We start from the raw sequence: 27,028 nt of genomic DNA, 5'->3' as shown, positions 1-27,028 counted from the left end.
AAGTTAGTTAGTGAAGTTAGTTATTAAATTTAGTCAGTTAGTAAAGTTAGTTAGTAAAGTTAGTTTAGCCAGTAATGTTTGGTAGTAAAGTTATTAAATTTAGTTAGTTAGTAAATTTAGTTAGTGAAGTTAACACATTTAGTTATTTAGTTAGTGAAGTTAATAAATTTAGTTATTTAGTTAGTGAAGTTAGTTAGTAAATTTAGTTAGTGAAGTTAATAAATTTAGTTTAGTTAGTGAAGTTAGTTAGTAAATTTAGTTAGTGAAGTTAGTTAGTAAATTTAGTTAGTGAAGTTAATACATTTAGTTATTTAGTTAGTGAAGTTAGTTAGTAAATTTAGTTAGTGAAGTTAATAAATTTAGTTATTTAGTTAGTGAAGTTAGTTAGTAAATTTAGTTAGTGAAGTTAGTTAGTAAATTTAGTTAGTGAAGTTAGTTAGTAAATTTAGTTAGTGAAGTTAATACATTTAGTTATTTAGTTAGTGAAGTTAGTTAGTAAATTTAGTTAGTGAAGTTAGTTAGTAAATTTAGTTAGTGAAGTTAATACATTTAGTTATTTAGTTAGTGAAGTTAGTTAGTAAATTTAGTTAGTGAAGTTAATACATTTAGTTATTTAGTTAGTGAAGTTAGTTAGTAAATTTAGTTAGTGAAGTTAGTTAGTAAATTTAGTTAGTGAAGTTAGTTAGTAAATTTAGTTAGTGAAGTTAATACATTTAGTTATTTAGTTAGTGAAGTTAGTTAGTAAATTTAGTTAGTGAAGTTAATAAATGTAGTTATTTAGTTATTTAGTTAGTTAGTGAGTAAAGTTAGTTACTGTGCTCGCGTCTTATTTCATGTGATTTGATTTCAGAGAAATTGAAAAGAAACTTTAAACAAGATGTTGACTTCCCAGGTCTCTGACCGGGTTATACCCGGTTTATATCCAGCTGGAGACTCACCTGAGCGTCAAACAGCTGCCGGTAAACCTTCCCGCTCGGTACAGTCCTGCTCTCACACATGACACCGGGAGCTAACGGCAGCTAACGGGGGCTAAGGGCAGCTGAAGGCAGGTGCCGGTTCTGTTACCCGGAGATGGAGCTGACAGGATGTTTCTCTCCAAGCTTCGCGGGGTTTTAAGTCTCTTTTTGACTCTTTTCCGTGAGTATAACCACCGTTAACACGTTAACTGTCGGTACCGGCTCTCTGTGTGCGTGTCTCTCCGTTACCATGACAACAAGCGAGCCGAACGCGCTGAGACGTTCAGCGTCCGCAGAGAAAACCCGTAAACCTGCAGACTGCTGAGAGAATAATGACCTGAGGGCAGAAATAAATAAATAAATAAATAAATAGACTAATTCATTATTAAATGTAGAGGGGAAAAAGTAAATTCTATATAGTTTTGACATTTATTTCATTATTTATTTAGGTATTTCTGCGGGGGTGTATTTGTTTTTTTAACATTTTTTCCAAATTGATTTTGACATTTCCATAATTTATTTACTTATTTTTTATATTTATTTCTACATTTATTTATCTATTTTCATGGTCATACGGACCTCTAATATATGAGATATATGACCACCATATATGGCCACATATATATTATTATCACACATCTACTCCCTCTGGACACATCAACAACACGTTCATAACATTTATGAAATACACATGAAAATGTGTATATTTACAAATATTAAAAATATCTACATGATGAATTTGTATATGGGATCACATATTGTGACCTTATATGTTGTGAATTTATATTTGATTTATAGAAGCAACATTATGAAAACATCATATGAGTTTTTATTGAGGCTGTGAAACAGTTCGGACAGAAAAGAATGAAAACATTTAAAATGATCGAAGCTGAGAAACAATATCAATATTTAGAAACAGTTTCACCATCAGTGACTGACTGTTATTTTAGTATGTTTTATTTTCTGTGGAAACATGTTCACACCAAACATGAAGAGAATTATTGCCTGAAGTTTATCTGTGATTCAATGAGAATAAAGAGATTTATGTGTGATTTAATGTGAATGAACTGATCTAAAGGATGCTGAAGTAACAACAACATGATGCTTTGTCATGTCTTAGGAACATCAGAACACTGCTGTTAAAATTATGTTTTTTTCAATGGAGTCTGGTGCGGCAGAGGATCTATACACTGAACAACCGTCAGGTCAATTTCTGTCTCAGGTTGAACATATTCAACTTGCTCCAAATAAGTTTTTTCTTTTCCATAAAGTTTCCTTCACCTTTGGTGTGAACTGTTTCATTAGAACCTGCCCCACTGAAACGTCTTCTGTGAATGTTTCTGAAGCCAAACAGCATCAAATAAAAACTTTTATTTTGACAGCGGCTCGTCGTCAGTCAGAGTCGGTGATGTCGCTGGCGCTGCTGTCGTCGAGGTTATCGGGCTTGTTCTCCACACAGTTGAGCTTCGTCCTGACTGCCCGCTTCCTGTCATCATGGAAATAAGACGGAGCTCTGAAACACTGCAGGAACATTTTTATTAGGAGTTAAAAATAATAAAATGTGAGCCGACCTGCGGTAGAAGAAATTCGGTCGATTCCGGAGGGTGAGACAGCCGTCTGACTCCTTGTCCTGCAGGGAGACAGGTACTGATTACTGATCACTGATAACTGTTTACTGATTATAGATCACTGATTATAAATAACTGATTACTGATAACTGATTATAGATCACTGATTACTGATAACTGATTATAGATTACTGATTATTGATTATAGATCACTGATTACTGATTATAGATTACTGATTATAGAGCACTGATTATAGATTACTGATTACAGATCACTGATTATAGATAACTGATTATAGATAACTGATTACTGGTCACTGATTATAGATCACTGATCACTGATTACTGATCACTGATAACTGATTATAGATCACTGATTACTGATCACTGATTATAGATCACTAATGACTGATAACTGATCATAGATCACTGATTACTGATTATAGATCACTGATTACTGATAGCTGATTATAGATCACTGATTACTGATAACTGATTATAGATCACTGATTACTGATAGCTGATTATAGATCACTGATTACTGATAACTGATTATAGATCACTGATAACTGATTATAGATTACTGATTATAGATCACTGATAACAGATTATAGATCACTGATTATATATTATAGATCACTGATTATAGACCACTGATTACTGATTATAGATTACTGAGTATAGATAACTGATTACTGATTATAGATTAGTGATTATAGATCACTGATTATAGATAATAGATCACTTGTTATAGATCAGTGATCACTGATTACAGATCAGTGATTACTGATTATACAACAGGATTTGAACAGACAGCAGCCTCAGGTGAATTACCAATGATGCAGCAGTTTTGAACTTCTCTCCAGACTCATCGGTGCCTCCTGCAGGAGCATCGCGCTGCTGCGCCTCCTCGTTCTCACCCGACGTCCCGCTGCACACCTCCTCACTGCTGCCTGACAGGTCACATGACATCAGGTCACATGAAAGTAGGGTTGCGTGACATCAGGTCACATGAAAACAGGCTCATGACATCAGGTGGCTTACCTTTAGCGGCGTGCTCTGCTGGCTCCTCCTCCTCGCTACTCACACTCCTCTCACACTGAGAGAGAGAGAGAACCTTCATTATTACATCATCGTGATATCATCATGACATCATCATGACATCATCACCTCGTCCTCACTTTGTCGGTGTTGGTGAGTCTGCGAAGGCGTGTCCTCAGCTGAAGCTCCTCCCCCTGTGACCTCAGCAGGAGGAGCTCCAGCCTATCAGATTTCTCAGTGAGCTGTCTGACCTGCTCCCTGTACTGATCCTTCTCCTGCAAGAGCAGCCGCACCTCCTCCTGCTGCTCCGCCCGCGATGCCTGAGCCTGCAGCACCAATCAGAGCCCATTATATTGATGACATCATCACCATAAACATAAACAACATATTCCCCCTCCTACTTCTGCTCCTCCTCATCCTCCTCCTCACCTTGTCTCTCTCTCTGATCACCTCCTCCAGCTGTCTGAGGGTTTGCTTGTTTCGTTGGCGATACATTCTGGCGTCTCCCTTCAGCTGAGCGGACAGCAGCTCCAGCTCCTCCTTCTCCTCCACACTCTGAAGACAAACACACCCAGGTTCACCGAGGTGACCAACTGACCGACCGACCATTCAAACAACCAAACAACCAACCAACCATCCAACCAACCAACTAACCATCCAAACAACCAACTATCCGAACAACCATCCAACCAACCATGCAATCAACCATCCATCCAAACAACCAACCAGCCAACCAACCATCCAATCAACCAACCAATTAACCATCCAACCAACCAGCCATCCAATCAACCAACCATCCAAACAGTCAACCATCCAATCAACCAACCAACCATCCAATCAACAAACCAATTAATCATCCAACCAACCAACCGGCCAACCAACCAGCCATCCAATCAACCATCCAACCATCCAACCAGCCAACCAACCAACCAACCAATCATCCAATCCACCAACCAACCAACCAATCATCCAATCCACCAACCAACCAACCAACCAACCAACCAACCATCCAATCAACCATCCAACCAACCAACCATCCAACCATCCAAACCACCAACCAACCAACCAACCAACCAACCATCCAACCATCCAACCATCCAATCCACCAACCAACCAACCAACCAACCAACCAACCAACCAACCATCCAATCAACCATCCAGCCACCAAACATCCATCCAATCAACCATCCAACCATCCATCCAACCAACCAATCACTCCCACCTCACCTGGGCTCTCTGCTCCTCTGCTCGGTGGAGGTCTCTCCTCAGTCTCAACACACTGGCGATGACGCTCATCTGTGGCTGTGTCCCCTCTTTACAATTTTTCTCCTCCTGTTTCTCCTCCTTCACTCCCTCCTTCTTCTCCTCCTTCTTCTCCTCCGGCTTCTCCTCCTTCACCTCCTCCAATCTGTTTGGGGTGAAGAAGGTGTCGGTGGGCAGAGCCAGACTCCTGCTCTGAGAAAACATTTTAACACGAATGTAACTTTAAGTTTCTCTTCTCGTCCTTGTGACAAAATAAATGTATGTTTTGTGACACGTTATTCTTTGAACATGACCAGAAACATTTCACCTCCTGCAGTGGACGCATCGTCCGCCGCCGCAGCAGGCGAGTCTGACTCTCAGCTCGCAGCACAGTGTGTTTCAGACGCTCCACCTGCACACACACACACACACACACACACACACACACACACACAGGTCAGAACAGTCTTCTGTGTCGCTACCTGATCCATCCTACCTGCCCAATCTTTTCTGCACATGTGCAACTCTAAAAAGAGAGCTACTTCATCATCTCTGGAGAATTATTTTTTTACTGGCTATCATAAGTAGAGATGAATAAATTCATGAATAAAACATTTTTGAATTTGCAAATGTAAAAATAAATGTGGAAATAACTAAATAAATAAGGAAAATGTAGAAATAAATGAATAAAAAAATACCAAAATTAATAATGAAATATTTTTTTGCATTTATTGTCAAAATGTTTTGATCAGATCAGGCAGGATGCACAGATCAGGCAGGTTGTACAGATCAAGCAGGATTAACAGATAGATAGTGATGTCAGAGGGTGGCTGACCTCTATCTGCAGGTCTCTGTTGGCCAGCAGGGCGGCGCTCTTCTCCTGTCCCAGCGTGTTGATGTCGGCCATCAGACTGTAGTTGTGATCTCTGAGCTGCTTCGCCTCTTCGCTCAGCCGCTCGCGCTCCTCCCGAAGCTTCTGCACGCGCTCAGTCAGCTTCCTCAGCTCGCGGTCCCTCAGCTGCTGCTGCCTAGACCACACCTCCTGAGACGACACGACCGTTTAACCACCAAACCAGACGCAAACACCTGTCACCTGAGAGCTGATGTTCCCAACCTGCCCACCTGTTCCTTAGCAACAGAGCACGCCTGCTGCCGCCGCTCGTCCTGCAGCGCCCTCTGCAGGCGGCTCAGCTCCGACATCAGGAACTGAGTCAGACCGGACTCACCTGCTGTGTCTGACAAAGAGACAGGTGAGCAGACAGACAATTGAGCAGACACACAGGTGAGCAGACAGACAGGTGGCAGACAGATAGACAGGTGAGCAGAGAGACAGCTGAACAGACAGACGGGTGGCAGACAGACAGGTGACAGACAGACAGACAGACAGACAGGCAGACAGGTGGTAGACTGATAGACAGACAGACAGACAGACAGGTGACAGACAGACAGGTTTCAGACAGACAGACAAACAGACAGGTTTCAGACAGACAGGCAGACCTATCAGGATGCTGAAGGTCTTGTTGGGCTCCTTCCCGGTGATCCGGCTGTAGAGTTCAGGATAATCGAGCTCCAGACTTTCCAGGAACGCCGTGTGACCTTTGACCCCTGTCCTCTGCAGCATGTCCAGCAGGGCTCCTGCAGGGGTCAAAGGTCAGAGGTCAGTACCTGATGCTCTGATACGAGCCGTGTGATTGGCTGGTTCAGGTCTCTCACCGACTCTCCTCCTCCTGATGACGAGCGCTGGGTCGTTGAACAGCTGCTCCTCGTCCTCCGCCCCGATCACCTGAAACACGACACCTGAGGTCACACAGGGGGCGGGGCTTCACCTGAGGTCACACCAGGGGGCGGGGCTTCATCTGCTGGGCCTCTCTGCAGCCTTTGACACTGTTAACCACCATGTCCTCCTCTCTACACTAGCTTGGTATTTCAGGTTCTGCCTGACAATGGTTTCGAGTCCTACCTAGCAGGGAGATCTTTTAAAGTATCCTGAAAGGGAGAAGTGTCCAAACTACAAAAGCTTTACATTGGGATGCCTCAAGGATCAGTGCTAGGCCCCCTTCTCTTTTCAATCTACACCACCTCACTTGGCTCAATCATCCAACATCTTGGCTTCTCCTACCACTGTTACACTGATGATACCAGCTGTTCCTGTCCTTCCCTCAAAATGACCCAACAGTCTCGGCTCGTATCTCTGCTTGTCTTGCTGATATCTCCACATGATTACAGAACATCACCTTCAGTTCAACCTCTCAAAGACGGAGCTCCTCGTCATCCCAGCCCGTCACACCTTTTATCAGCCTACCAATCTTCAGCTTGGATCCATGCAACTCGTCCCACCAGCTCTGAAGGGAACCTGGGTGTCATGACTGATGACGAACTGATCTTCAAGGTTCATTTGTCCTCAATTGCCAGATCTTGTTGATTCTCCCTGTTCAGCATCAGGAAGATCAGACCCTACCTGACAGAGCAATCCACACAACTCCTGGTTCAGGCCCTCGTGTTATCACGTTTAGACTACTGCAACTCTCGACTGGCAGGTCTTCCTGCTGCACCACCAAGCCTCTACAGATCTTCAACCAGCCCAGGAGAGCACATGTCACTCCGCTCCTCATCTCTCTCTCTGGCTTCCGGTCTCAGCAGCATCACATTGAAGCCTTTTCTCTGTCTACAGACAGCAGCACAGCTCCTACTTATCTGAACTCCTTTGTTTATTTTATTTTATATTTGAATATACATTTATATATTTTACATTTCTGATCTTCTGACTCCTTTTGTTTAGTGATATGAGTAGAGAATCTGATATTTAAAAAAATATATTGAATGAGCTAGCTTTCAATTTTAAAATGGTATATTTGAATGTAGTTCTATATTTTTTTCTAAATATTTTATCTGCTTGTTTTTAGTCTCAAATTTTTATATTTGAATGTCATTCTATATATGTCTCTTTTAAATGTTTTTAATGTTTTGTGTCGAGCACTTTGAATTACCCTGTTGTTGCAAGGTGCTGCACAAATATACCTGCCTCTGTAGTGCCCTGGTAGTGGAACAAACTTCCAAACTCCATCCGATCCGCTGGGAGGAGGAGGAGGAGGAGGAGGAGGAGGAGAAACAGGAGGAGAGGAGGAGTTACCTGACACTGGCGGAGGTAGGGAGTGATCTTTGATGGTTCAATGGTTTTGATCAGCAGCATCCTGAAGTCTTCGAGCTGCAACCAGCAGAGATCATCCTCACACACCTCCATCACAGACACACACACACACACACACACACACACACACACAGGCCTACTCCTGAACACACAGTTTGTTCACCTGTCTGTCTAATCAAACCACCCGTCTCTCTCTCTCTCTCTCTCTCTCTCTCTCTCGCTCTCTTTGTGTTTCTGCTATTTTTCTCTTCTGTGATTTTTGAGGAACATCTTGTTTCTGTCACTTCCCGTTTTTGGCCCTGCCCTCTCTGACATCATCTGAACCCACCAATCACATTACAGTTGCACCTCATTAACATATTCACACAGATGAGACACTTTCACCTGCAGCCAGTGACAACATCCTTACTACATATATAATATATATAATGTATTATATATATTATATTGTACATATAATAATAGTAATTAAATCCTGCCTCAGAGTTAATAATCAGACAAACAGCCTCAGGGTGATAATGTGTCAGACTGTATTTTGTCTTTATTTGGAATCACATTTCAACAGCACATAACAGCATCATCACCATTATAATACCTGGCATTGTGATCCATATTTTCAGATTTTTATGTAGTTATAAACAGAAACAAACAGAACTTGGGTGTGTTTCCATCTACAGCAAGTAGTAGAACAGATTCAAAATCAGAGGTGGAAGAAGTATTCAGATCCTTTACTCAAATAAAAGTACTGATACTATACAGTGAAATTACTCCACTACAGTAAAAGTCCTGCATTCAAAACTTACTGAAATAAAAGTACAAAAGTATCAGCATCAAAATGTACTTAAAGTATCAAAAGTAAAAGTTCTCATTATGCAGAATGAACCCACTCAGATTGTTGAATATATTCTAATGTATATTATTAGATTATTATTATTATTATTGATGTAATTGTGTAAGCTGTGGTTTATTTTCTCATGGTAGGGCACATTTTAACCAAAAAAATATACAGTTATGTGATTTAATTTAAAAAAATGTCTAATCACTTTAAATGAATCATGTTTTTATGTTAAATCTTGAGCTGTAAAGTAACTAAAACTGTCAGACAAATGTAGTGGAGTAGAAATAGAAAGTTACATAAAACGGAAATACTAAAATAAAGTATACAAACCTCAAAATTGTACTTAAGTACAGTACTTGAGTAAATGTACTTTGTTACATTCCACCACTGCTAAAAAAAAAAAAAAGAAAGTTACATAATATTAAATAAAAGGGTGTTTCTCCACTTGTCCATATTTCCTCTAATGTGTCTTTCTGAAGCCTCACAGAGAAAGTGATTCTTTCCATTAGATGAAGTCATACCTCTCGTCTATAGATGGCTGTCTGGCTTCAGCTATTTCCTTGTTAAAGCTTTTTTTAGCAGCTACACTCAGTATGCCAAACGGGTGTTTTGTGTTTTTATTTGAGGATGAAGAGCACAGAAGCCATCTATCTTTGGTAATTTTTACATCTATTATTTGTCATTTTGTGTCTTTTTTAGTCATTTTTACATCCTCAGTCATGGAAACATTCCTGATAATAGCCAAAATCATTATGAATAAAACCACGGAAAATGTCTAGATCTCATCTCTTAAATGAAACTCATAACACCTATTTTTGTTGTGATCATTACATTTGTCCAAACAAATGTACCTTTAGTTGTACCAGCCATTAAAATGAACAAGACATTGCAGAAAACAAGGTGGTTTAATATTTTTTTCCATGACTATATATATATATATACATATATATATGATATAAATAAATAAATAAATAAATATATAAAAATGTTCCATCAGAGGCTCAGTTTTAAAACTGTGACTGGAGTCATAACATGTTTGAATCCATTATAATAATAATCTCAGTGTTATTTATTAGAAAGAGGAAGAAGGTTTGCAGAAGTCCAGCAGCGAACAGGAAACACCTGAACCAAACAGGAAGTGATGTCACAGCGTTCCTGGAAGTCTGGAGCTGAAGTGAAACCAACGAAGAAGAGGTCATAAGTCAAACTGCAACAAACAGGAAGTCAGCAAAAACATAATGTCCCCACAGTCCACAGAGTACCCACAGTCCAGAGTCCTCATAATGTCCCCACAGTCCAGAGTCCTCATTATGTCCCAACAGTCCAGAGTCCTCATAATGTCCCCACAGTCCTCATAGTGTCCCTACAGTCCACAGAGTCCTCATAATGTCCCTGCAGTCCACAGAATCCTCATAATTATAATACAATAAACAAACAGACGAGCGCATGCCGCTTCATTTCACAGAAACTTTCTCTTTATTAGAAAACATAATTACAAAACTTTTCCTTTACAGAAGCTCAAACAAACAAACAAACAAACAAACTGATTCATTCTGTGTCACTCTGGTGTCCTGCAGCTCCTAAACGAACCAAAGATGTTTTTATTTTCTCCTGCATACTAAAACTTAATTTAAAATTTTTTAAATGAATCTGGAGATTATTTTATTTTCAGCAGAATCTGACTGACTAAACAACTGTAATTCCCATTTCATTTTTGAGACGGTCTTTGAACGCATCACAGAAGTTTCACAGTTTTAAATTCAGAAAAGACAAAAACTGAACTTTCAGAATGAAAACTTTTTATAGGAACTAAACATTTAGATCTGAATCATCTGGGTTCTGCTGGTCCGGTCCGGTCCGGTCCAGTCTGGTCCAGGTGTGCCAGTGTTGATTCCTGAGTCGTGATTGGCCGGAGCTCCTGACTGGTCAGACAGTAGCAAAGACTTCTGCAGATTGTTAGAGATTAATAAACACAGATTGAATATAACACAGCACACAGACAGAGGTGGAAGAAGAATTATTTCCCTTAGATCCCTTACTTCAGTGAAAGTACTAATACCACACTGTGAAATTACTCCACTACAGTAAAAGTCCTGCATTCAAAACTTACTAAAGTAAAAGTATCAGCATCAAAATGTACTTAAAGTATCAAAAGTAAAAGTACTTTTAATGCTGAATGGGCCCTCTCAGATTGTTTTATGTATTCAAAATATATAATTGTATTATTATTATTGATGCATTTATGTAAAGTTGTTAAAATTAGCCCTATTTTGAGAAAATTAATATACGGTTATCAGGTTTCATTAATAAAAATAGCTAATCACTTTAAATTGATCATGTTTTTATGTTCAATCTTGACCTGAAAAGTAACTAAGGCTGTCAGCTAAATGTAGTGGACTATAAAGGTACATAAGATGGAAATACTGAAGTAAAGTACAAGTACTTCAGAGTTGTTACATTCCACCACTGGCAGCTTCACAACAGCTGTCACTAACTGCACAGTGTCCACTGCTTATTGTAAACAAACCGGCCTCGCCAACCGGTCACAGAGTGTCCGATGCTTGTTGTAAACAAACGGAGGTTGCAAAGTGAACACGTACTGCTGCAGCACATACACACTGTACTGCTACAGAGCTAACTGTTAGCCTTTTAGCACTGTGCTACTGTTAGCACTGCCCTGCCTCTTAAAGGAGCCACGCCTCTCAAACAGCAGATTTTTTGTGCTATTTAAGTAATACTGCAAATGTTTGACAGGCAGGAGGAATTGCCAAAAAAAATCTCAGAAACAGCTGTTTATATATTATAAATAATATATAATGATATCATATTTATGTCAGAGCCCAATAATTGATAGTTTATTTCTTTATGTTTTATTTATCAAGGATATTTTAATATTTCTTTTCTACATTTCAATTCCAATTATTATAATATTTAATGTTATAATATTCTTAAGGATGAACTCAACAACACTATCATTTATTGTGATAGTTTCTGGGAAAATATATCGTCCTAAAAAATTTGCATAAACATATGAGGAAAAGTGTTTGAATCGTTCTGACAGGATGAAACTCACCTTGACTCTCCTCAGACCTCCTCTGTATTTGTTCTGCTCCTCCTGCTGCTCCTGCTCCTCCTCTTCCTCCTCCTCCTCCTCCTCCTCCTCCTCACTGGCGGGGTCAGCCACAGTCTGCTCTCTGATTGGCTGCAGGCTGGCCAGGAGGGCGGGGACAGTGAAGCAGGACAGGAAGCGTGCCTTCAGCAGCTGATAGGCGGGGTTACCTGAGAAACGCTCCGCCACCAGCTGACGTGCCACCGCCACAAGCTCCACCTCCACCTCCTCCTCCTCCTCCTCGGGGCTGGCAGAGGGTGCTGCAGGCGGAACAAACACAACAGAAAGTGATGTCACCGTGGACAGACAGGACGCCATTTACATGTTTACCTCTGTTAATATTAATGTTTATTACTGCGTGAACCGGTGCATTAACTGGTGCATTACAAGGTGCGTTAACTGGTGATTTACTTGGTGCTTTACCTGGTGTTTCCTGTGCTGCTGTGAGGTCAGAGGTGGAGTCCGGCAGGTCCGATGACTGACCAGTCGGCTCCTCTGTGCTGCTTTCAGGTGCGGCTTTGGTCGGGGGCTGCCGGGGTTCGGACCCTCGACTCAGCAGCTGCAAGGAGGATTTGGTCAGAGACTTCTTGGCCCGCAGCAGCCCACTGAGCGTGTTCAGGCTGCTGACGAATGGCGGCAGGTACGGCAGAGCCACACCTGCCCCGGGCACCGCCACCCCTCCCCGGCCGCTCAGCCAGTCACACACCGCTCTACCGGGCTCCAGGAACATCAGGGAGGGGTCGAATTGCAGCGCCTCCGTCCTGAGGCGAGGGGGCGCTGCCGGGTCTGTTCTGCCCATATATGGCAGGAAGAGTTTTTGGGGCGGTTGTGGGTGGAAGGCTGGCGGGGGGGAGGCACTGGGGTTGGCGGTTGGTTTAGGTGCGACTGATGGCTGACAGCGCATGGCCAGCGGACAGTTTACACTAGCCCTCAGTGGGAGGGGGGCCCTTGGTGCCACTGCCAGCTGCAGGCCTGGGCGCGGGGCTCGTGTCAGCTGGACCAGCCCAGCAGGAGTCATGACAAACACCTGCTGGCTAGGCACTAGACAGAACCTGGCGGGCTGAGCCGGCTGCTTCGGGACCAGGACTCTGTTCTCCGGCCGAGACGGACGAGATCGCTTCTTACGAGGAGAAGAAGAAGAAGTTCTCTTCTTCTTTTCTTCAGCCTGGAAACAAGAAACACACGAGTCAGACTGAGAAGTTCAAACATGGTTTGATATGAATGAACCAGACTGGCGGCTCAGTTACATTATGAATAAAGGACCGAGGTCTCAGACTGACTGTGATCTGAAAACAGTTCAATCAGTTCACATGTTGATACAGTTTTTCCACCAAAAATAAATTGGTCTGGAACCTGAAGTGACCTGATCACTAGCAGGAGAATCTTTGATAACTTCATTAATGACTCGTCCTTCATTAGAATCCTGAACCATTCAAGAACCGGAGCTAGTTCATTAGAAACAGAGAAACTACAACACCTGTCTGCTGCAGGTGAACCTGTCTCACCTGTTTCACCTTCTGTTGAGTGGCCTGCTGCAGGGCTCTGGCCCTCTGAGTCGGGTTCCGGACCCTCTTTCCTTCCTTTCCTTCCTGGACCATGCCTGCGCCTGTCCCGCCCGCCGGCTCGCTGTCCTGACTGCTGGCCACGCCCACTGGCTCCTCCCCGCCTGTTGGCTCCTCCCCCCGCCCCCGCTTCCTCCTGCTGGGTGGGGCTCTAGGGCGCTTGTTGGGGGCGGAGTCAGAGTCTGATTTAATTGATTTTGAGCCACGTGGACTGGGACCAGGACTGGAGGAGGAGTAGTTGTGATCGTTGGGGAAAGGAGCAGGGGGGCAGGAGGTGGAGAAAGCAGTGTGCTGACTGGTCCTTATGGTGGAGGGTGGATTCTGAGGTACCAGCTGAGGAGGAGCAGGGACAACGGTCTGGATCTGAAGTCTCTTTCGTGGAGTTGAAGCTGATTTATTTTTGGCTTCGGACTGAAAGAAAGCAGAGAGTCAGTGAGATTCAGTCTGGACATTAAGTTGTGTTCACTGTAAGGTTCCTATTCCACCACAAAACTAGATTCTAGAAAACTAGAAGAAACCAACTTCATTCTGGATATTTTGTTTCTTGAAAAAGCCAGAAAATACAATGAGAGCAGTTATTACTGCAGCCTGAACCATCCGTCTCCTGATCCCTACGACCAGAACACTGACTGTGGTCAACTCAAGGTCCAAATCCAGACCTGTCCCTTTAACCCATCGAAGCCTGGACAGCAGATACGTCGTTTTGTAGTATTTGTATAAGCTCTCAAATACTTTTAGAATTTCATTTCTATCTGCTACAGAGGCTGAAAAATCTATTATTTAGTAGAAGCGTTGACACTTCTGTTGAATTTCCAGAAAAACTTCAGGTTTTAGGGGCTTATTTTAAAATCGCCCAGAGGTTTTACAGGCGTTTCAGGCCTCAATGGGTTAAGACCTGCATGGGGCCAATCACTGTTTAGTTTTAATGATTTATTTTTAGTTTGTGAAGGAAAGTGTTTTACCTTGGCCTCAGTGACCTCCTGCAGAGAACTGGCCTTCCGAGACGGCTTCAGAGTCCTCCGTCCTCCTTCGGTCGCGCCGTCACTCGCCCCGCCCACATCACCCGTGGCTCCAGCCACATCACCTGCAGTGACTGTGCCCACATCCCCCTGACTGCTGGAGACCGCGTCATCCCCCTCCAGCCCTTTCCCTCTGGTGGCCGACCCCGGGGTGCAGCTGGACGGACTGGGGGAGGGAGCGGCGTGCTGAGGGCGCAGCGGGGGACCAAGAGACACCTGCTGGTTAGAGGAAAGAGTCCCTGGGGGGAAGCAGGGAGGTCCTGGGACCTCAGGGACAGGAGGGACACTCAGTCCATCATTTTTTGCAGGATTTGCAGTATTTGCAGGTAACAAAGAGGGGACGAACCCTACAGGAGGAGATCCGCATGGAGCTGCCGGAAGCGTGTTCAGGGAAGATGGAGGCGATATCTGGAGCGAGGTGCCGCAAGCAACCAGGGCAGCCTGAGGGAACGCCACGGGAGACATTAGAGGACGTATGATAGGAGACATCTGAAGAAGAACGGGTGGGCGACTTGGAGAGGACGGGATCTGCCTGTTCTGTCCCTCTGCCATGACTTTCTTCTGATGCAGGAGTCCTGCGATGGTGGTCGCCCGTGGGACGGCGAGGGGGCGTGGTTTGGGCGGTGACAGGCACACCTCTTTGTTCTTCCTCTGCTCGATCATCATCTTACAGCCGGCGGCATCCACGTTCATCACCTGCAGGAGCAGCTGGAAGAAGGGGGTGGAGGGCAGCCGGGTCGCCTCTCCATGCTCCCTTAGAGCGTCCGCCGCCGTCACTTGCTCCTTCAGCGGCAGCAGCAGGTTGCCGATCCAAGGTGTCACGGCGGCCTGCAGGTCACAGCTCAGCGCCCGGTCCCCCCCGGGCCACGGAGTCCTGCCGGCCGGTCCGGGTCTTCCTCCGGGAGCTGGGGCTCTTCTGACGCTGCAGGTGCACTCGCAGCTGGTCGGCTGACACCATCAGCATTGTCCCACTGCCATGGCGCTTCTCCCATGCCACTTCCTCAGGGCGCCGCCCGATGACCACGGAGCGCCCGGACCGACCCAGGACGGTGGAGCGGACAGGATGCTGGGCAGCTCCAGAAGAAGGCATCTCCACCAGGCGAAAGCTCAGGAAGCTGAAAGGTCCCTTTATTTTTTCAGATTTTTCGGATGGAATCCAGTCCTGCATGGGAGGGACGATGTACGGCTTCTCCTCCTCCTCCTCCTCCTCCTCCTGCTGCTCCTCAACCCTCACGATACCCTTCTTATTCTCATCCTCACTGTCTATGTACTCCACCTTCATCTCCTCCTCCTCCTCCTCCTCGCTGCTCTCCTCTTTTATCTTCATCACTCGTTTGTTGGTTTTCCTCTTGGCTGTTCCCGCCCTCTTGCTCTTCTTCTTCTCTCCTCCACGACGCAGTGGCATTCTTTTAGGCTTTCTATCATTCTGTTGACAGAGAGAGTTGTCAACAGAGGTGACAGGTGAGAACAGGTGAGAGCAGGTGACAAGGTGAGAGCAGGTGGGAATAGGTGGGAACAGGTGAGAACAAGTGAGCAGGTGTGATCAAATGTGAAGTGAGCACAGGTGGGAAGAGGTACGCGCAGGTGTGATCAGGTGACAAGGTGAGAGCAGGTGGGAACAGGTGGGAACAGGTGGAAACAGCTGAGAGCAGGTGACAAGGTGAGAGCAAGTGAAAACAGGTGAGGACAGGTGAAAGCAGGTGACAAGGTGAGAGCAGGTGAGGACAGGTGAGGACAGGTGACAAGGTGAGAGCAGGTGAGAGTAGGGGAGTGTACCTCAGCAGGAGGTTTGTTCAGCTTTCTCCACTCTCTGAGACACTGAGCGTCATGACGATGAGGAATCTCTGCAGCGATCCTCGCCCAGCGACCTGACACACACACACACACACATTGATAAAAAGCAAATAATAATAAATATGGAGTATTGATTTGGAGCCGATCAGATGTTTGTTTGGTGTCTCACCGACTCCGTGTTTCTCCACCAGCTGCAGCAGCAGATCTTTCTCCTGCTCGTCAAACGGTCCCCTCTTGGTCTCCGCCTTCAGACAGTCTAAATACCTGCACACACATACACACACACACACACACACACACACACACACAGTTCAATTCATGTCCGAACACATCTGAGGACACACACACACCTTCCATCGTCCAATCAGCTCTCACCTGTCTCTGCAGCCGCCGTCGGTTCGTCCAGGAACCTCAAAACGGATCTTCCACCAGTCCCTCTCCCCGTACTTGGACACGGCCTGCAGCAGCAGCTGGGACAGACAGACAGACCGGTGAGACAGACAGGTGGACAGACAGGTGAGACAGACAGGTGAGAGAAACAGGTGAGACAGACAGGTGGACAGACAGACAGACAGAATCAGCCATACTGTTGCAGCAGTCTTAGCCCCGCCCCCTGCCTACCTGGTCCTCCTCTTTGGTCCAGTACCCTCTTTTCAGACTCGGGTCCAAAACCTGGTTCCACCTGTAGATCAGCTGAGACGGATCCCGACCCTCCATGAAGTAACTCACTGACAGACAGACAGACAGACAGACAGACAGACAGACAGAGAACAGACAGACAGACAGACAGACGGGAATTAGTTGATGTGAAGCTGCTGAATAACAAAGTGAAACTAAAAAAAGAAATCTTTAATGTAATTGATAGACAGGGTGTGATGTCACAGTGATGTCATTACTTTGGGTGTAGGGGATGAAGTTTCCAATCCTCATCTTGTCCACCAGTTCTCTCAGCAGATCGTCTTCAAGCGTTGTCCAGGAGCCACGCTTCAACGAGCCCGACACGAAACGCTGATACGTCTGAAGACACAGGAAGGCTGTCCTCCCTGTCTGAGAGACAGACAGGTCAGAGACAGACAGGTCAGAGACAGACAGGCCAGAGAGACGGACAGGTCTGAGAGACAGACAGGTCAGAGACAGACAGGCCAGAGAGACGGACAGGTCAGAGAGACAGACAGGTCAGAAAGACAGACAGACAGACAGACAGACAGACAGACAGACAGACAGACAGACAGACAGACAGACTGACAGACAGACAGACAGGTCCTCCTACCCCCAGCTCCTCAGAGATCTCCTCCCAGTGAGTCTCTCCGTGTCTCCAGCTGATCTCCTTCAGCTGCTGAACCTCCTCCTGACTCCACCGACTCTTGTTCACTGACGGGTGGAGGAAGTTCTGCCAGAAACGACGGATGTCCTCTGCCTCCCTCGTCCCTTCAAACTGAGGAGAGGAGAGGAGAGGAGAGGAGAGGAGAGGAGAGGAGAGGAGAGGAGAGGAGAGGAGAGGAGAGGAGAGGGGGAGGGAGAGGAGGAGGACGAGGAGAGGAGGAGAGGGTGTTTGTGTATTTTGAGGAACAGACTTTCTCTCTTTCGTCTCTACTGTACATCTGAGTCAGATATTGATATGCTGTACACACTGACCATCCAGTCTGACCATATTTGCTGTGGCCAGTCTGATCAGTTTGACTACACCTGACACATAAATGTTTCATCTGTGTTTGTGACTAACTGAATTTCCCCTCTGGGATATATAAAGTAATTTTGATTGATTTGATTTTGATGACACGTTGACTATGTATGTACAATGTTCAGCAACCTGCAGTTGCACCATGCCATGACAACCATATTCTACAATTCTACAATTCGTCAATGTCATTTAGACGCTTTTACCCAAAGCGACGTACAAATGAGAGTAGTCCATCAGGACGTAAGGTAGTGGTCAGTGAGATACTTATCGTCTCATCAGTGTAGATCAAGAGTGAAGGTGTTCAGTAAAGAGTCTGTCTTCAGTCTCTTCTTAAAGATTGAGAAGGACTCAGCAGAACGGATGGAGTTTGGAAGTTGGTTCCACCACCGGGGCACTACAGAGGAGAAGAGTCTGGTTTGAGACGTAGAGGTCTTCAGCGGCGGAGGAGCCGGACGGCCTTTACTGGAAGAGCGTAGTGGGCGGGAGGGTTTGTGGATCTGAACAAAGGAGTTCAGATAAGCAGGAGCTGTGCTGCTGTCTGTAGACAGACAAAAGGCTTCAATGTGATGCTGCTGAGACCGGGAGCCAGAGAGAGAGATGAGGAGCGGAGTGACATGTGCTCTCCTGGGCTGGTTGAAGATCTGTAGAGGCTTGGTGGTGCAGCAGGAAGACCTGCCAGTAGAGAGTTGCAGTAGTCTAAACCTGATAACAAGAGGGCCTGAACCAGGAGTTGTGTTGATTGCTCTGTCAGGTAGGGTCTGATCTTCCTGATGCTGAACAGGGAGAATCAACAAGATCTGGCAATTGAGGACAAATGAACCTTGAAGATCAGTTCGTCATCAGTCATGACACCCAGGTTCCCTTCAGAGCTGGTGGGACGAGTTGCATGGATCCAAGCTGAAGATTGGTAGGCTGATATAAGGTGGGACGGGCTGGGATGACGAGGAGCTCCGTCTTTGAGAGGTTGAACTGAAGGTGATGATCTGTCATCATGTGGAGATATCAGCAAGACAAGCAGAGATACGAGCCGAGACTGTGGGGTCGTTTTGTGGGAAGGACAGGAACAACTGGGTATCATTGGCGTAACAGTGGTAGGAGAAGCCATGATGGAGGATGATTGAGCTAAGTGAGGTGGTGTAGATTTAGAAGACAAGGGGGCCTAGCAATGATCTTTGAGGCACCCCAGTGGAAAGGTTTTGTAGTTTGGACACTTCTCCCTTTCAGAATACTTTAAAAGATCTCCCTGCTAGGTAGGACTCATCGGAGGGCAGAACCTGAAATACCAAGTTCTGTGAGTGTAGAGAGGAGGACATGATGGTTAACAGTGTTGAAAGGTTGCAGAGAGGTCCAGCAGCAAAAGAGCTGATGATTGGCCAGCTGCTGGAGCAGCAAGGAATATATAAGTGTCTAGTCTCTGTCACATTCATTCATCTTCTGTCAGCATGGCAGAGATGAGTCTGACGTCAGATGGAATAAATGCACATTAAACAAACACTTCTCTTCCTCTATCAAACCTCAAAATGCAGACTATCACTGTGTCCCTTCTGTCCTGTGATTGGTTGATTTTTCTACTTACGTCCACATTAGAGATTTTCTGCCAATCATGTTCATCAAGCCGTTCACCAATCAGCTCGTCCTCCTTCTTCTTCCTGACCAATCAGAGACAGGCTCACGTTATTCATCTGGTCCCGACTACACACACACAGACACACACACACACACACACACACACACACACACACACAGATAGACACAGACACACAGACCTACCTGAGCAGGTCGATCTCTCTCTCCAGACTGTCCATCTGCTGTCGGAGCTGCTGTTTTTCTGTCTCTGCTGCTGATGACAGTTTCTGACTGAGGTAGTCCAGCCTGAGACAGACAGACAGGCAGAGGGACAGACAGGTTGTTATAACAGCAGGAGGTCAGTGAGACAGGAACAGATTCAACATTTATCATGAATCACCTGGACAGTTTGGGCTGGACTAGTCTCCTCAAAGAGTCCCTGGACACGGAGTGGACCAGCAGGGTCTTCTGCCAGCTCTCCCCTGAGGACAGACAGACAGACAGACAGACAGACAGACAGACAGACAGACAGTTAGTCTCAGGGGTCTCAGATTCAGGTCTTTAGGTCTTTGACTCTGGTATTGAGTCTCACATCGTTTCACTTTGAGCTTCTTGTCGTCCAGGCAACCAGTCATCCTGCTGCTCTTCTCCTTCGTCTCCTGATTGGCCGGAGGACCCTGGAGACAAACAAACACAGCGTTTCATTGGTCAGCAGTCTGTCTGCCTGCCTGTCTGTCTGTCTGCCTGTCTCACCAGTCCAGTCAGTTTGTCCTTGAAGTACGGTTTGAGGAAGCGGCCCAGGTACATGTTGATTGGCTGCTGGCAGGAGGAGGGGGCGGACCTTTTCCTGGAGGGGTCTTTGATTGGTCCAGACAGCTGAGACACCAGTTCCTCCTGAGAGAGACAGACAGGTTATCACAGGACCTGTGTGTGTGTGTGTGTGTGTGTGTGTGTGTGTGCTGACATGCTGTCTCTGGTTGTGTCAAGAGGGTCTGGCTGCAGACCTCCAGTGTGAGGCTGCTTCCGGTGCAGGCTCCACTCTCAGGGTGCCAGGACCGGAAATAACAAACTTTTTGTGCGTCTCTTAAAGTACTCCAGCATATAAATACAAACACCCTGAATCCACGGGTTATTGCAATTGCAAATTGCCAAATGGCAATAGCGAATGTGGATGGTTTGTAATAATTAAGTTACGCTAACGGTGGCTAATGGTGGCTAACAATTGACTGACGATCAGGTTATCTGACAGGTTGTAGCAGTTTGACAGTGCCGTTGTGCCAGTCAGAGTTAACCAGACCATTTTTCTTTTGTATTTTGATTTGTCAGACTTACACAGGATCCATGCCTACCCATGCATGGTCCCTAATAACAACAGGAAATCAAGGACCATTAAACACAAAACACGCGTGCACGCGCAATTTGCAATTAAACACAGTGTATTATATAGTGTATATACAGTGTATATTTCTGATTTTCTGAACAGTGGGTGTGTTCAAGTCTGGGGCGTTCCTGGATGTATGACAGCATCGCTACAAGGTTATCTGACGATCGGGTTATCTGATGATCAGGTTATTTGCTTCACTCTCAGGCTGCCTCCAGTGTCAGGACCAGAAATAAACTTTTTGTGCGTCTGTTATGCGCAAGAAAATTCATAATAAAACTGTATACACACTTTTGGAAGATGCCGCTTTGTTGTTGATTTTTTTTGAATTATTTAATCTTTAATTAATCAACACTAACACGAAAAACATGAATTTATGTGTTGCATTATAAGTCTACCAGCATTATAATTGCATTAGCCTCCATCAAGTATTAAAATAAACATTATAGCCTATAGCCTTATAGCAGCGTAGACCTACCTAATATGTATCACTACATGCAGTGAAGTGAAGTTTAACTGCACTTATAGGCTATATTGTAACGTTATTTGTCAAGTCAGATGTGTGTGTGTGTCTGTCAGACTGTCAACATGTCTTTGATTTGTGACAGGAGCTGATGTTGATTGTGTGGACAAAATAAGCATTGTGTGCATGTCCGCGCCACGCAGACACACACATCGATGAAGTCAACGTGACAGCTAATGTTATAGCCTATAAGTGCAATTAAACCTTAACTCCACTAATGTTTCTGACAAGAGAATAAAGCGTGGAGTGAAGTGAGCCGTTTCCAGCTCCATGCACAATTACACTCTGACAAAGACAGTTTAGTTCATACCCAATATCAGGAACAGTCACTGTACAATAACTCTGTCACACCAAGCATCCACCTACAACCTGACTATATATTTTATAGACTATAACATGGTTTATGTTAGCCTGGGTATACCCATACTGCCTTGCGCGCTCGATTTCATTTCGAACTGCGAAAGGGTCTGGAAACCAGGGCCGTTTCTTAGCCCTGTTTTAGGGATCCAATCACAGAACGGGGAGGGACGGCAAGACGCGTACTACTCGACAGATGGAAGCTTGTAGTTTTGTAGTTTTCTTACGGATCCAACATGGCTGCAGCAGATCTTTCGATCTAGCTGACGGCGTTTTAAATATTTTAGAGCGACAGTTGATTTTAAAAGAAGAACAACAACTGCCTTTACATTCTTGTTTCACCGCGAAAAAGGATGTGTTAGCCTTGCGTCCGACAGGATTTGGCCAAAGCCTAATCTACCAACTAGCTCCGCTACCGCTCGCTGCCGTAACGCCGGAGATCTCGCTACGAGCTGGGGGGCAGCGGAGCCGCCGAGAGACCCACAGCAGCTCGTCTATTGCCCATAAAATCAGTGGATGTGTGTGGTTAAATAAGGTTCAGCCAGAGTCAGAACATGCTGTAGAAAACCGTTGCAGAAGCACAACTGAGCATTTTAGTCTCAAAGTAGAGATGCTAGAGGGCTAGCCCGGCTATGTAAACATCCATTTCTGTCACTCTACATACGTTATCTGGTAATAACTGATACGATTGGCTAAGAGCTACGTACAGACGCTTTTGATAGACATCAACAGCTGTCGTAAACCACGCCTCCTCTACGGAAAAATGAATGGCTGGTTTCCAGACTAATCTCATTTGTGATTAGTCTGCCGTTGGCCAGGCTAGGTTTATGTTGCATTTTGCTGAAATTTGTATGGTCCGGCAGGCACTTCCCTCAAAACAGCCTGATTAAGCCTTAAACCTTTAGTTTAGTTTTAGTTTATTTAATTATGCATTACCGCATTTCAACCATTAAAGCCGGGAGCGCTGTTGCGTCACTCTACCATTAAGGCCGGGACAGCGGATATGTCATTTTGTAGTATTTGTATTTTTTTCCACCTATTTTCGGTCCCCTGGCCAATGAAATGCATCAGAACATGATCAGAATACATGCGGGAGTGTCGCAATGCAACATCGGACTTTTCCAGAACTTATAAATCATGACGGAAGACGACTATAGCGGAGGAGCTCAGCAGTAAGTGACGTAGGAGATCTGATTAAAACAGCGCCGATGATTTATTTGCTGATCCGGACTTTGAACCCTCGGAACCAATCGACCGGCATTTATGGATGAGGAATATGTTTTTAGACGACATATTTTCACCAAAGAACAGACAGATTTGTGGCCATCTGGAGATAAAGATATTATTAATAATATATTAATATTATCATTAATAATAATAATAATAATAATAGGCTAATTGATTGTGATGATGATATAAGAAATCATGACTGTTTATGTCTTATATTACTTTATGCGTCGTTGAGTACCCTGAAAAGTGCAATATATAAAATGTATTATTATTATTATTTATTATTATTATTATGATAATTTTTTTTTATTAGAGTAGGCTAATGAGAACTATGTCTTGTTCTTCCAATGGTCATATCATGTTTGCATCTTGCTAATGGGCATGTATTAGGATTAGTTTAGGTTGATTTTTTTTAAAAATGTATTGAAGGTTTGGACAAATGAACTCAACTTCGTATGAAAGCCACGGGTATAAGCTCTCAAATACTTTTTGAATTTCATTTTTATCTGCTACAGAGGCTGAAAACTCTATTATTTAGTAGGTGTTGAATTTCCAGAAAAACTTCAGGTTTTAGGGGGTCATTTGAAAATCGCCCATAGGTTTTCCAGGCATTTTTTTCCAGGCGCTTTAGGCCTTAATGGGTTAAGAGACGACAAAATGTTTGTTATCTCCGGTCCTGACACTGGAGGCAGCCTGAGAGTGGAGGTCTGCAGCCAGACCCCTCTCAGTCGTGTGTGTGTGTGTGTGTGTGTGTGTGTGTGTGCGTGTGTGTGTGCGTGTGTTGTGACCTGTTGTCTCTGGTTGTGTGTCAGCAGTGTCTCCAGCTGGGCCAGAGTCTCTTGGACGACCTGCTGGTAGACCAGGTTCATCTGAAGACACAAGTCCACCGACGGGGACAGACCCAGCTCACTCTAAGAGACAGACAGAGAGACAGTTAGTTCCACTGACCCGTCTGTCTGTCTGTGATCTGTTGGGTGGTACTGACCTCCTCACTGCTGCTGCTGTCGTCGTCATCTGAACACAAACAGAAGCATCATGAGCATCATTATACACGGAGACAGACAGGCAGACAGACAGTTAAACAGACAGGTACCTGACAAACAGACAGGACTGTGGGGTCCCAGGACGTTCTCAAGGTTCTGGATCTCCTTCTGGATCTTCTCCCTCTGAGCCAGCAGACCTGCTGCAGACTGAACACACACACACACACACAGCGCATTATCAGACAGACAGGTAGACAGACAGACAGTTCTGATCACCATCTGAGTCAGTGAAACTAACATTACCTGTCTCTCCTCCTCGTCCTCCTCATCAGCATCTGATTCATCACCTGAGAGAATGACAGGACCACTGTTAGACAGACAGGCAGGGAGACAGACAGACAGGTAGAAAGGTAGAGAGACAGGCAGATAGAGGGAGAGACGGATAGAGAGACAGACAGGTACCTGTCTCACTGCTCAGCAGCTCCAGCTCAGCGTGTGACACAGACAGGCTCTGCTCCAGCTCCTCCACCTGTCGCTGGATCCTGTCTCTCTCTGCTGACAGAGAGACAGACATGTCTACACACAGACACCCACACACAGACAGACAGACAGACACATACACACTAACATTGTGTTAAAGAGACACAACACTGGAGCAGCAACATGTTTATTGACCTGATGAACATGAGCACAGCATCTCTAAACATGTTTACATTTATTATATTATGCTGTCTGTCTGTCTATTCCTCTGTCTGTCTGTTTGCAGTACTCAGTAGTAATACAGTAGTAGTACAGTAGTACTACAGTATTTACCCTATAGTGAGGTCAGAGTAGAGATGCTAACATTAGCAGCTAACAGAAACATTGATGGACACTGAGTGTTTCTGACCTTCAGCAGCTTCTCCTCCGTCCCTAGTCCTCCTGGGTGTCCCCTGTCTCTGTCTCTACCTGTCTGTCCTCAATGTGTCTCCGTGTCTCTCCTCACGCCGCGGAGCTCCAATCAGCAGCTCTCTCTCGTTAACATATTTCCCGGCGTGCAGCGCGGTGGGTCGTTTCTCCCGCCGGTTTAGGGTTAGAAAAGTCAACCGTTTCCCGTTTCAGACAGACAGACTCGGGCTTTATTTATTTATTTATTTATCCATCCTCCTGTCGGTGAGGTAAACAACCCAAACAACCCGAACACCAACAGCTCCGCCGCTTATTTTCTTCCCCACGACGTCACATCCGGTGCTCCGCTGTGTGGATCCGCCGGAACAAAACTGTGAAATGTTTCTGTTAAATGAATAAACAAACTCGTCTCTGGTTTTACTTTCCCCACAATAATAAAGGGTTCAATCAATATAGAAGAATTCTGTCTTGAACTTAAACAAATAAAACTTTATAATTATCCCTCTGCGTTTTAAGTTAGTAAAACTTTAATTCCTTAAAGGAACACTCCACCGTTTTTTCATATTAAAACATGTTATTCGGTCAAGTAAGACGAGTTGATACAGACCTCTTGCGTCTCAATGCGTGCACTCAATCGCAGTAATATCATCACTCCTGAAAAATCTTCTCCCCTCAGGAGTGATGATATTACTGCGCCGAGTCGAAGTGCTCCCAAGTGCTATTCCGCCATACATTATAGTTCTCCTTTTTATCCGCTTAGAAAAGCGCCACGTTTTATTTTGTGTCGCCATACTTGGTCGTTTAACTACTCGTGTAGCTGTATTTAAATAGGGAAAACGTGGAGGAGTTTGGTCGCTTCTAACTGTCCATCTGTTTGGATCCTAATGAATGAACTGGGCTAAGCTAAGTGCTAGCCAAGTGGCGCAGCACGCCAGGGCGATTGAGTGCACGCATTGAGACGCAAGAGGTCTGTATCAACTCGTCTTACTTGACCGAATAACATGTTTTAATATGAAAAAACGGTGGAGTGTTCCTTTAAGGATAATATTAATAATAATGATGCCATTAATAATAATAACTAGAAAATTTCCTGAATTCTGAAAGGGCCACGGGGCTACTGCCAGTGTGTGTACACTTTGATGAGATTCTTCAGAGAACAATTACTACTAGTAATGTTATAATGATACTATATTTTGCGCGCATGTGTGTGTGTGCGTGTATCTGTAACTAATCACATCAAAGCATCAAAGGCTTTGCGGTCGACCAATCAGAGCAGAGCAATCAACGGAAATTAACAGCTGTGGAATCTTCTAGCACAGTGACAGCAGCCAGAGGTAGACAGACTGGAATTTCTGGCCTCGAACAGAAAGCATTTTTGGCAAAACCATTATACCTATCATTGATCCGACTTCACTTTGAGCATCCTGAGTTCTTCCTGAACATCTACATATGTTTTTTGTGAAGAAAAATGAAGAAATAGCTTTGTAAGAGCGATCTGAAAAACTTTTAAATATGCTTTTCTACAGAAATCTTCCTGCGTTTTTAATATGGGAGTCAGTGAGGCTGTTGGTGCATGTTGGTGGCGCATCTGTGTGTCATACGCCCAAACTATAACTCTGACAGCTTTACCAGAGTATTGTGAGTGAAAATACAAATTTTCCTACGTTTCTATGTATAAATTATTTCTGTAGAGTGGAATTTGCGGCCTGGAGCACAGTTTTCAAATTTATTTTTTGACAGTTTTTTCTCTCCCTCTACACTCTGAGCGATGACAGCACACATTGTGACACGAACATTCCGTGCAATACACACCCATTGATTATAACACCCCATTGAGACCCTGCATGCAGAGTTCTGTAAAATCTACATGTCCAGAGGAAGGCCACAAACAATGCATGCAGGGCAGAATTAGGCAAATACCCACTAATAATCAAAATACAAAAAAGAGCAATTCACTTTTGGACACATCTAAAACTAAGTGACTCCCTCTCATATCATTTCCAAGCCCTGCAATACCAGGAGATGAGCAACAGGGGCCCCCTGACCCAGCTGGTCCTGAGGCTGAGGTCACAAACCTGCACTACAGACACAGCCCAGGGACAGAGCACTGCACCAATCAGACCCAACCAAATTAAAAAACAG

General features: G+C 44.7%; 3 protein-coding genes across 8 annotated transcripts in view; all 3 read right to left on the bottom strand.

Moving 5' to 3' along the window:
- ccdc180 (coiled-coil domain containing 180) overlaps window positions 1-1,107 on the bottom strand; it is a 26,544-nt gene extending 25,437 nt beyond the window's left edge. For 5 of the 6 annotated variants that reach the window (XM_059337974.1, XM_059337975.1, XM_059337976.1 and 2 more), the window contains exon 1: window positions 939-1,106. In XM_059337974.1, coding sequence (XP_059193957.1) covers window positions 939-998 — 60 coding nt within the window. In that variant the 5' untranslated portion in view covers window positions 999-1,106. Of the gene's footprint in view, window positions 1-938 lie in introns of all 6 variants that reach the window. The other variant, XM_059337979.1, reaches the window with a different exon arrangement.
- Window positions 1,108-1,658: 551 nt separating this feature from the next.
- Window positions 1,659-8,129, bottom strand: card9 (caspase recruitment domain family, member 9). The gene is made up of 13 exons (XM_059337401.1): window positions 7,938-8,129; window positions 6,521-6,590; window positions 6,305-6,442; window positions 5,930-6,042; window positions 5,643-5,849; window positions 5,136-5,219; window positions 4,793-5,020; window positions 3,995-4,120; window positions 3,706-3,891; window positions 3,569-3,623; window positions 3,359-3,477; window positions 2,528-2,586; window positions 1,659-2,442 (listed from the first exon to the last, which is right to left on the bottom strand). Exons 1-13 carry the CDS (start codon window positions 8,046-8,048, stop codon window positions 2,349-2,351), a joined length of 1,590 nt encoding a protein of 529 aa, XP_059193384.1. The 5' UTR covers window positions 8,049-8,129; the 3' UTR covers window positions 1,659-2,348.
- A 2,089-nt stretch (window positions 8,130-10,218) lies between these two features.
- snapc4 (small nuclear RNA activating complex, polypeptide 4) lies at window positions 10,219-25,199 on the bottom strand. Its single transcript, XM_059337922.1, is given in 22 exon segments — window positions 10,219-10,739; window positions 11,867-12,162; window positions 12,326-13,067; window positions 13,408-13,875; window positions 14,427-15,342; window positions 15,344-15,909; window positions 16,260-16,351; window positions 16,447-16,541; window positions 16,653-16,747; window positions 16,899-17,005; window positions 17,174-17,324; window positions 17,548-17,712; window positions 19,535-19,607; window positions 19,729-19,830; window positions 19,925-20,006; window positions 20,117-20,201; window positions 20,278-20,418; window positions 23,804-23,926; window positions 24,001-24,029; window positions 24,109-24,205; window positions 24,302-24,345; window positions 24,461-25,199. Coding segments are annotated over 22 exon segments (4,710 nt in total). The 5' UTR covers window positions 24,573-25,199; the 3' UTR covers window positions 10,219-10,610.
- Between the last annotated feature and the right edge of the window lie 1,829 nt (window positions 25,200-27,028).

Source organism: Centropristis striata, chromosome 7 (assembly GCF_030273125.1).
Source record: "Centropristis striata isolate RG_2023a ecotype Rhode Island chromosome 7, C.striata_1.0, whole genome shotgun sequence".
Lineage (NCBI taxonomy): Eukaryota > Metazoa > Chordata > Actinopteri > Perciformes > Serranidae > Centropristis > Centropristis striata.
Note: the sequence above shows the minus strand (reverse complement) of the source record. Positions and strands in the feature narration are given on the sequence as shown.

What these genes read in the sequence shown, in the direction of transcription:
- card9 (XM_059337401.1), bottom strand. Translation starts at nt 8,048, where the DNA reads ATGGAGGTGTGTGAGGATGATCTCTGCTGGTTGCAGCTCGAAGACTTC. An exon ending in CAGAGGAGCAGAGAGCCCAG is followed by an intron (nt 4,121 to 4,792) that starts GTGAGGTGGGAG and finishes GTTTGTCTTCAG; the next exon opens with AGTGTGGAGGAGAAGGAGGA. An exon ending in TCAAAACTGCTGCATCATTG is followed by an intron (nt 2,587 to 3,358) that starts GTAATTCACCTG and finishes GTCTCCCTGCAG; the next exon opens with GACAAGGAGTCAGACGGCTG.